This window comes from Tupaia chinensis, unplaced genomic scaffold, assembly GCF_000334495.1.
Source record: "Tupaia chinensis unplaced genomic scaffold, TupChi_1.0 Scaffold000258_1, whole genome shotgun sequence".
Taxonomy (NCBI): domain Eukaryota; kingdom Metazoa; phylum Chordata; class Mammalia; order Scandentia; family Tupaiidae; genus Tupaia; species Tupaia belangeri.
Genome location: NW_006159738.1, coordinates 2183607 through 2194421, shown reverse-complemented (window position 1 = coordinate 2194421; position 10815 = coordinate 2183607). Strand labels below are relative to the sequence as shown.

Sequence of the window (10815 nt, the reverse complement as noted above, 5' to 3'; positions counted from 1 at the left end):
TGTTTGTGCGTGTGTGTCTTGTGTTCGGTTGTGCTCGCGGGATCTTGGGCACGCACGCACACGCGCCCGGCGTGAGTTTCAAGCCACCGGGTCCGGGACGCAAATCACGGTCGACTACGTGGGAGTCCAGCGACATAGCCATTACGCTAACTGCTGGTTCCCCATGCTCTATAACTTTTAAAAGTTTGGAAAAAGATGAAACTAAAATATAAGTCTATGGGGCCAGCAGATGGTGTAGTGGTTATATCACTAGACTCCCACAGGGCTGACTGCCATTTTGAGTCCTGGACCCAGTGGCTTGAAACTCATGTCAGGTGTGTGTGCATGTGTACCCAAGATCCTGGGAGAGAGAAGGGATTGCAGCATGGCCAGCCCCCCGGAGGATGGTTTCTCATTTTCCCTCTCACTATCTCTGTCTCTCTCTCCCCACCACGTGCATGTGCCTAAGGCAAAAACCTCTTTAAAAAAAAGTAGTCAGGGTAATGGTGGGGAGGAGTGCCTGGATGGGAATGGGAAAGGGTCTCTGGGATTCTGGGAAACTAGTTACCCTGGTATGTTTAGTTTGTTAAAATTAACCAGGCTGTGGGACCAGCAGTTGGCACGGTTGGTGTAATGGCTATGTTGCTAGATTCCCACATAGTCAACCGCGGTTCGAGTCCCAGACCCGGTGGCTTAAACTCACGCTGGGCGCATGTGCGTGCGTGCCCAAGATCCTGAGAGGAGAATAGAGAAGGGATTGTGGCGTGGCCATCCCCTCTGGAGGGTGATTTCTCACTTTCTATCTCTGTCTCTCTCGGTCTGTCTGGCGAGCCCACACGCCCTAAAGCAAAAACCTCTCAAAAAAAAAAAAAAAAAATTAACCAAGTTGCATGGTTGCCACATGTACTTTTTAAAAAAAATTTTAAAGAGTTATTTTATTTAACTTTATTTGTTTACTTATTTATTATGACCAGAGAAGGGCAGAGTGAGAGAGAGACGGAAAATGAAAGACCAAGCCATCAGGTCTGGGACTCGAACAGCAGTTGGCTATGTCCCTACCTACCATGCCACCTGCTGGCCCCAGCTATATGTACATTTTTAGATGTATATTATACTTCGGTGAAAAGAGTTTTCCCTAAAGGGCAGGGGCATGGGACAGACAACTGAGAGAGAAAAGCCTGATTTCAGGACATTGCAGAGGAGTTATAGCCCTGCACCTGCCCCCTCCTCAAACAGCTACCTCCCAAAAGCCAGTGCTGAGAGCCTGGAAGAGGGAGGCTGGAGGATAGAGGTTCGGGTCCTGGCTGGGGGAAGCCTAGCCTCTGCAATATACCGTGCTGTCACAGAACTCCCCACTTACGTTAGGGGCGTGGTTCAGTGGCCCAGCAACCCTAGACAATCCTTCCCCACATCCAGGGCACTTGTACCGCCAGGGCTGACCCTGGCCGCCTGCTCCAGGTGAGGGGCTGTGCTAAGCCGTCAGCCCAGTCCAGAGATGCTCGACGCAGTAACTGAGGGCTGGGAAGGAGGGCCAAGAGCTGGAAGGACAGAAGCCTGGAGCTGCTGGTTCCCCTCTTTGCACCGTATGAAGAAAAGCAGAAAGAGGAAGGAAAAGAGAGAAGCAGAAATGGGCAGAGTCGACTTCTAAGGATCCTTCTGGAGTCTGTAGGTCCAGATGGGCCTGAGGTTATACCGGCACTCAATTCATAAACCAGCGAATCCCATCTTGCCTTGCCAGCTTTAGTCCCATTCGTCACTTAGACACTTAGGACCAATGTGCCCTATCACTACTGTCCTGAAGCTTGTGTGCAGCCTCAGGGGCTAACATAGGCAGAGTTCTAGCCCACGCTGACTACAGTCACGGCCTCCCTCAGTGTCGGAGCACGCTATACCTTTGCAAAGCACCACAATCGTCATCGCTCCCCAACACCGCAGAAATGCAAGAGAAGTAGGAGGGAGAACTGTTTCTGCTTTCTAGTGGTTTTCTTATTTTTTAAAAAGAATTATTTAATTTTATTTATTATTACTATTTTTTAAATTTTCCTATGAGGCATGTGCACTCACCAGAGAGAGACAGAGCGAGGGAGAGAGAAGGAAAGTGAGAAAGCAAGCCACCAGATACGGGACTTGAACCACGGTTGGCCACGTGAGAGTTTAGCACCTTCATCACCACGCCACTTGCTGACCCCTGTTTTGGTGATTTTAATTGGTACCAGGTATGTGCACTTGCCAGAGCCAGAGAAAGCACCCCCAATGGGGCATCATCACGCCACAATCCCTTCTCCTCCATTTCTCCCTCCTTCCTGTTAGGATTTTGGGCATACACTGACATGTGCCTGGCATACCCCTCAAACTGCCAGGGGACTCGGACCACGATTGGCCATGTGGAATGTACCTTCCCAATGCACAGCACTTAGCCACTGTGGCGGCAGGCTAGTCCTGTCACCCTAGACTTGCCCAGAGCTGACAAGGATGTACCCCCATTATGGAACCTCTCGCTTCCATAATGACAAGATGAGGCTCAAGGAAAGAAGAGGCAGCCTGGACCCAATCAGAGCGAAATAGATCTGCAAAAGCTTCCAAGGTGTCTCAAAAGGGGCTGGGAGCAACAGCCATGAAACATAGAAAACAGCTCCATTTCATTAGTCACTAGAGCAATGCACAGTAAAACCACCATGAGACGCAGCCGTACTCCCACCAGCACATGAGTATGGCTGAAGTGAAATGAAAAAAATGAAAGTATCAACTCTCAGTGAAGATAGGGCACAACCGAAACCAGAACTACCCCCCAGTGATGACTACTGGAAACGTCAACAAAAACTCTGAAGTATCTGCCCAGTAGAAAGCATCTTTAGTACCTCTGAAGTACCTGCACCCAATATGCTCACCAAAAGCCATGTTCTAGCATGTTCCTGGTTGTGAACACGAATGTGAAGTTGTGATGCTGTCTGAACTCCAGCTGTGAGAACCTGGCTCTCACCCTTCCTCATAATGAGGATTTTATCAGACCCATGCTCTGTCATCATCATGAATGATATTGGGGTCATTCACTGAGCACTCACTCCTCCTCCAACAGAGTGCTCAGCCTCCACTCACTCTTTTGTTTTGCTTTGTTAACATTTATTTATTTATCTATATCTGTTGTGATTTTCAGGGCGTTGGGTCAGGGACTTGAACCATGGTTAGCCATGTGGGAGTCCAGTGCCTCAACCACCATGTCACTTGCTAGCCCTTTCCAGGCATTCTTTTTCTTAGATAGTCTGTCTTTGAGACAGATTCTATTATTAGCTCCATTTTGCAAATGATGAGGAGGCTGGGGCAGGTTAAGAAGTGTGTCCCAAACCACTCAGTCAAGTAGCAGTCAGGTCACAAACCAAAGTTGTCCAATAGCAAAGACTGGGCTGGTTTGGTGGCACCAGGTCACCTTGCCTGGGCCAAGTTTTGATAGACAGGGTGCATTGCCCTGTCTTTTGCTCTTGCTGGAATACTTTGTCTCCCGCTCCGATGTGTACTTCCTCCAGCATTTCTAGAATCCATTTAAAAGTTAAAAAAACAATCTATCCCCTGAGCAAGTCCTGTCAACTAACTGAGATCCTTCCATCTGACCTCGGCACAATCTCCTCTTACCAGTCAGCATCTTCATCTCAGTCTCTGTAACACACTTTGGAGTCAATTATTCGACCTGAACCTTCTAACACACCCATTGGCTGGCTGCCTTCATTCTCCACACAGATTCAGCTTTTTTAAAACTTCAGTGGGGCCAGCAGGTGACATAGTGGTTAAGACGCAGGACTCCCTCATGAACAACCTCCGTTCTAGTCCCAGACCTGGCATGAGTTTGTGCGTGTGTGTGTGTGAGAGAGAGAGAGAGAGAGACCAAAAATCCCGAGGAAAGTGGAAGAGAGGGAATCCCCTGGGAGTTATTTCTCACTTTCTCTCTCTCTGTCTCTCTTTGTCTGTTCACAAGTATACATGCTCTCTCAAAAAAAAAAAAAAAAAGGAACCAGCAAATGGAATGATGGTTACGTCACTGGACTCCCATGTAGTTGAATGTGGTTCGAATCCCAGACCCAACAGCTTAAAACTCACACCAGGTGCTATGTGTGCATGTCCAAAATTCCGAGTGGAGAAGGGATTGTGGTGTGGCCATCTCCCCTGGGGAGGCGATTTCTCTCTTTCTGTCTCTCTGTCCCTCTGATGAGTACAAGTATCCTATAACAAAAATCTCTCTTTAAAAAAAAGTCAACTAGATCATGCCACTTCACACCCAAACATAGCAAGCACTGTAAAGTCAAACAATGGAGCCAGTGGTGGCATGGTGGTTAAGGCAGCTGATCCCACATAGCCAACAGTTAGTTTCAAGGCCTGAACTCGATAGCTTGAAAAACATACTGAGTGTGTGTATGTGCATGCCCAAAATCCCAAGAGGAGAATGGAGGAGAAGGGACTGCAGTGTGGACATCTCTCTTGGGGGTTGCTTTCTCACTTTCCCCCTCTCTGTATCTCTCTGGCAAGCACACACACCCTCTAACAAATTAAAAAAATTTTTAAAAAGGTCAGACAACAGCAAATATTGATGAAGATGTAGAGAAACAGGAACCCTCACACACTGTGGGCATGTAAAATGGAGCAGCTGCTCTAAAAACAGGTTGGTACTTCCTCAGGAAGTCAGGCTCAGTTACCATTAGACCCAGCAATTCCACTCCTAAGTACACACCCAAGAGAAATGAAAATGCATATTCACACAAAAACTTGTATGAATATTCATAGTAGTATTATGCATAAGAGCCAAACAGTGGAGACAACAGAACGTCTATAGACGGATGAATGGATAAACAACGCACGGTCTACCCATACAATGGAATATGATTCAGCCATAAACAGGAGCGAAGTGCTGGCACGGGCTACAACCTGGATGACCTTGAGACAAGACGCGAGGTGAGAGAAGCCAGACACGAAGGATCACATAGTATATGATCCACTTAGACGAGACATCCAGAAATCCAGAGGCAAGAATACCAGTGGTCTTCAGAGGATGAAGGGAGAGGAACTAGAAGGTACAGGGTTATTTGTGGGGTGAAGGAAATGGTCTGGGATTAGTGGTGAAGGCTGTAGAGTTGAGAAGACACTGTACTATACACTTTGAAATGATCAAAAGGTGGATTTTATTGTTGGCTATTGGAAGCATGTGCTCACCAGAGAGAGAGAGAGAGATAGGGATGTGAAGTGAGAAATGACCCCCCCCCCCAGGGGATGGCCACACCGCAATCCCTTCTCCATTTTCCTCCTGGGATTTTGAGCACACGTGCACACACGCCCAGCGTGATTTTAAAACTGCCGAGTCTGGGACAACACCACAGTGCCTTCTCCTCCACTCTTCTCTGCCCACTCTGGGTCTGTGTCACATCCACAGCTCTGAACTTGCCCACTATGGAGACAAGAAGTGCATTCTTGGAAAGAATGGAATTACTGGACAACTTCCTGTAAGATCTGAAATGCCACCTGCTACCTGGTTGAGATCGGAGCCTAGGTCAGTACTGTGTGGATACTCAGGGAGTTAACAAGCGTGTGCTGAGCGCTTCCTTAAGCTCCGCCCTGGGCTTTCTAGAACCTTTTGGAAGCAGAAGGCATAATCCCTCACCAAGTCTTTAAAGGGTCACAAAGCACCCAGTGTTTACCCAGCAACCCACAAACAAACGAGGAGGCGAGATCTAAGATTGTGTTGCTGACACCTAAGATGCAGGCGAGGGTCAAGGTCGACCTCATAAAACCCGTGCACTGCAAAGCCCTCAAAATCGGCCTCATAAAACGGGGTACAACAAACGCCCTCTGAAACAGTTGCTTCTGACTGTGCAATGCCAGAAGGAGCGGGCTGCAGCTCGCACCTGCTCCTGCCTCCTCCCACCAGCACTTGCTCCCCAGAGCAGTTAGTCGCCTAAACCAGCAGGTGACGAGTTCAGGCCTCTTTCTCCCTCCCTTCTCCTGCCCACTTCGGCACCTCTGAGTGGAGTCTCGCACGTGGCAAGCAACTTACCCACTAGGAGTTTGACGTCTCGGACTGTGAAATCAGGGTCAGGCATTCTAGAAGAGGAGAAGCACAGACATTTGGTGGGAAGGAAGAAACAACAGTGCTAGACGCTCACCAGGCAGGGGGAAGCCATTTTCCCAAAAGAGGGCCCTTGCGCTCAGTGTGGGAAACCAAAATGAGATAACCCAGATGGAGGGAAGTAGACCAGTTGGTCAGCCTTCAGGGCAGGTCACCCCAGAACCACAGAGCCCCTTCCCCACCCCAACGGGCAGGTCATACTTGAACCTTAGCAGGTCATACTTGAACATCTACTGTCCATCCCACCTTTCTAGGGAAGACGCTAATGTGGTATCAAGGGCCAAACAACTGTTTCTTTTAGGGTGGGTAGCCCTCTATGCGTCTCTTTTTCCTTCTAGAAAATCCAGTCCATCTGGAGTGTTTGGGAAGTAGGAGGAACCCCTCTCAGTGCAGAGCGAATAAAGACAAGCATTACCCCAGTGTGGGGAGCTGACACTGGCTGCACTGATCACGGTGCCCTGTGAGTGAGCAATGGTGCCGAAGGTCTAACTCCCAGTCATCGCAATGAGAGTCCAGCAAGCCTGGCACTAGATGCTGGAGAGTCAAGCAGCCTGCGATGACACTCAAGCCTCCTCCCTAACCCTGCCCAAGGGCGGAAACCTGTTCTTCCAGGTGGCCTCCCGGATCTCTCCCCCACCTGGAGCTCTGACAGATCTCAGCCGGAATGTAAACCAGACACAGTGGAGAGGCGCACAGCTGGGCAGGCGGCGGAAGGGAGACCCCTGCACCCTGGGAAACACGCCCTCCACAGAGATACCGAATGCTGACAAAACCAGGCCCAAATATGGAGACTGATCCTCCACATAGAAAATGCGGATCTGGGTGCCCTGAGTCTGGGCTTGGAGGCTGCTGGTCTCTTCACAGCTCAGACCATGCCTCAGTTTCCTGGTTTGGAGATGGTCTGCAGGTGATTAATCCCTGGATCTGGGGTGGGTCAGTGGAAAAAGTCAGCCTCGCCTACGTAGCCTATGTCATGTCCACCCAAACTCCCTGCCATCTCTGGGGCTGGCAGGTGGCATGGTGGTTAAGGGCGCTGGACTCTCACATGGCTGACTGCAGTTTGAGTCCCAGACCTAGTGGCTTGCTTTCTCACTTTCCCTCTTTCTCTCACTGTGTCCCTCTCTGGTCAAATTAAAATAAAGTTAAATAAAATAATTCTCTAAGGAAAAAAAAAAAGACCATCTTTGGAAAGTTGTTCCCCTTGAACAAGGGGATGCTGTTCCCAGATCATAAAAAAAGATCCTTCTCAGTGAAGAGGTCGGGGAGAGGGCAGAGGAAATCCATGCCAGGCCACCATCTGTGTTCGGGAAGGAGCAGGGGAAGGAGCGTGCGTTTCAGCGACTTACCTAATTCCCAGTCCATCCTTTTCTCGAAAGACCAGGGGGACCCTGAGAGCTTCTCTCTGTACATACTCATAGTTGAAATCTGTTTGGATATTTGAATTAAAACAAGTTGGTTAAGTCATGAAGAAGCAAAGGTACCACGATCCATTGGTTGGAGGAAGGGGTAGAGGGCATACGAGATTCAGACTCCAGCTGGTTGGCAAACACTCCCTGGAAAACGATAGGAAAATGGATTCGGCAAAGGCCAAGAGAAGACTTTTGCCAACTATCAGCTCCTCTGCTTACTCCGGAGGCCTCGGTCTCTGCATGCCCACGGGTCCCGACTTGTCAATGAACAGCCCAAGGCCAAGCTGGTTTGGGGAGGGAGACTCAGACAGAGCCCCACACAGAAACAGCCCTAGCTATTGCTGAGAAAGAGGGCCAGACAGAGAAATGCTTCCCAAGCTGAACTCAAAAAGGAAAGGGACTGCGAAACTGAAGAATGCCACCTGGGAGGATCTGAAGGCCCAGAGAGGAGGCTGGGAGGAGGGCTCTCATTGTAGCTGAGCATCAGTGGAAATCTTATTGTAATATCCTGCATGGTGAAGGGGAGGGGGGAAAGCTGGTTTCCCTGGAAACTGTGTATTGGGTGCCAAAATAACTAGGGAACTGGGCACAGCTTTGTTGTCTTAATAGTGAAATTCTGCCTCAGCATTCATAATGCTTGTTTCAACCGGATAACCGAGAGGGATGCTCTCCAGGTGAAGGTGTGTGCAGGGGGCCGAGTAAATTCCCAAGGTAGTTTTCTGTCTGCAGTTTGTGTGGCAGAGACCCCAACATTTTTACCCAAAGCTCTGGAGAATGCAGGAGACCAAAGACTGATTTATTTCATTCCCCAGCTCCAAAGTCAGTAGATCAGAGCCAGCCTCCACCCTCCACCCTCCCCGGATATGAAGGCAAAGGAGGCTAAGATAAAGCCTCAGGTCCCCCCCAAATCTACAGGTAACTAAAGCAAACCACAAGGGCACAGGCCCTGTGTTGACGGTCTGCAGGGAGACAGAAGAGGCCTCAGACCACAGAAGCTGCTGCCCCATGGAAACAGTTCACAGGGCAGCAGCCTGGGGGAGGAGGCGGCCAGAAAAGGGAGAGAGAACAAAACCAGAGCTGGGGAAAGCCCTGACCTCAGCAGCTCAGAGCCCCAGGGGCTCACAGTGAATGGGGATTCCTAAGGATTTAAAGGAAGAGAAGTTTAAGAAGCTTCTATTTTGAATCCTGGGTAAGGGCTCCTTCTGTTTTTCAGCTCCTCCCTCAAGTTTTGGGACCAGATCTGAATTAACTAGTAAAACCCTCTAGTTTTGAAAGGCCTTTTTATTTGAAAAGCACTGGACAGAGAAGATTTGAGGATACACTTTAAGAGTCCCGGGTTGGAATAACTCTCCAGATCCACACACCCAAGCCCACCTCCCCCTCACACCGGGGCAGCTTCAGCTTCCTCCAATGAGCCTGAGAAAGAGCTCTGCAATCCTGGGCTGAGAATCCACCCCGAATGACTAAGGAAGAGTTTGCGACTAAGGAAGAGTTTGCGTGTTTTCTCAAAGGACCCATCAGTTTCTCATAGGATCCGCCAGACGAATAAGATGGGGGAAGAAAGGAGAGGGATTGAAATCCCATTTATGCCGAGGAATTTAAATTAGGACTAGCACCCTCTTCTGGGTCAGGCAGGCTGGAAGACACAGCTCCCCCCAACCCATCTACAGCTGCCCTCCACCAGAGCAGTGGGCACAAAAGAAACTTCAATAATGCAAAGCTGGGAGAGTCTCTTCTGGGGGCTAACCTCAGCGCCCCAGTCACTCAACCAGGACCTGGAGAAGGGGGTGCTTCCCCTGTTACCAACTCACAGGAGGGTGGGAGGGCTTTCCAAAAGGAAAGGAGAAACGCTGAATAGACTGAGAACAGAGAACTCCCCAAAACCTCATACCCACAGGCAGGCTGGGATGGGTCAGGATTCTGGAAGCCTCAGATCCAAGCCTGAGTGTACCCCAACATCTGGAGGCCACTCCGGGCTACCCTCCTTGTAGGGCGGTCTGGGAGAAAGCCTCCCTGAGACCTCAGGCTGAGGCGGCCCTCCAAACCCCCCCCCAAGCTCACCCCACTTCTGCCCTACACTGGGAGGGTCCATACAGAACCCACAGCTCCTAAGGTCTCAGGCCTGGACAGAAATCCCCTTTCCCCAGAAAGTGCCCCAAGTCTTTACTTCTAACTTCCATGGGACAGGGATCTCAGCCTTAAGCCTACCAGGAGCCACTTCTACCCCAGTCCGATTTCGCACTGCCACAGACGCAGCCAAAGGCCTCGGGTTGGCGCGGGGGCTCAGGCCAAATGCTCCGGGGCCCCCTGGCCTCTGTTTCCGACCTGATGGCGCCCGTGAGGAACGCAGCTCTGCAGACCCCAGGCCTGAGGGGAGCATCGCCCCAAGAACCCAAGGCGACGGCATCACCCCAAGAACCCAAGGTGACCCCATCACCCGCTAACTGGCAGGGCCACAGATTGTTTGGGAGGCTTGTGGCCTGGGGGACCTCACCCCGATGCTCCAGGGGCGCCCCAGCCACGCACCAGCTGGGCGGCAGCACCTCAGGCAGCGCAGGGAACGCCACCGGTTCGGGGAGGGGGAGGACGCGGCGCTCCCGCCCTCCCTCCGTCCGCTTGTCCGTCCCCAGGTCCCTCTGTCCGCTGGCCCCCTAGCTCTGCCCACCCTGAGGCTGATGGTGGGCTCAGGCCTGGCCTAGGCCCTCGCCCGTCCCCCCTTCTCGACTGCCCTCCTCCCTCGCCACCCCACCCCACCCCCCCAGTGCTCGGCCTCGTTTCGTCACCGGATCCCCTGGAATGGGGGACGCGGGCGCGAAATACGAACCCAGCCACCGGCAGCTCCCTCCCCACGTGCGCTCGGCCCGCGGCGCGGAGGGCGGCTGGGGAAGGGGGCGCCTCACCTTTGCCCTCCATGGCGTGCACGAAGTCCCCCTGGTACAGCGGGCTGCGCAGCTTCTCTTCCAGACTGAAGCCGCGGACGCTGACGATCTCCTCCACGTCCGACAAGTCCTCGTTCTCGTCGTATCTCTGGCGGTCAATCGGGCGCTGCGGGACCCAAACCAGAAAGCCCAGGACATTACTGGGGGGACCAGGGGTCGCCTCTCACACTGGGCCCAGCACTAACAGGTGCAAGAGTCGCGCGCCCCCGGTACCCCACCATTGCACCCCGAGCAACTTTGCGCAAATGCCAAAGATGCTGGAAATCAGGATAAGGAGAGGGGCCCGCACCCCCAGGGACCGGCTGCGCCCTACACCGGCGCTCTGCTCCTGCATTTTGGAAGCCATGGAAGGGGTATGGGGCTCTCCCTTTCCCTCCATCCC

General features: G+C 51.6%; 1 protein-coding gene across 3 annotated transcripts in view; it reads right to left on the bottom strand.

Moving 5' to 3' along the window:
* The window catches only part of KDM2B (lysine demethylase 2B), a 147709-nt gene that overhangs the window by 135259 nt on the left and 1635 nt on the right, over nucleotides 1-10815 (bottom strand). For all 3 annotated transcript variants that reach the window (XM_006149295.3, XM_006149292.3, XM_006149293.3), the window contains exons 2-4: nucleotides 10395-10539; nucleotides 7432-7510; nucleotides 6014-6060 (exon numbers count right to left, since the gene is read on the bottom strand). In XM_006149295.3, the coding sequence (XP_006149357.1) occupies nucleotides 6014-6060; nucleotides 7432-7510; nucleotides 10395-10407 (139 nt within the window). In that variant the 5' untranslated portion in view covers nucleotides 10408-10539. The remainder of the gene's footprint in view (nucleotides 1-6013; nucleotides 6061-7431; nucleotides 7511-10394; nucleotides 10540-10815) is intronic.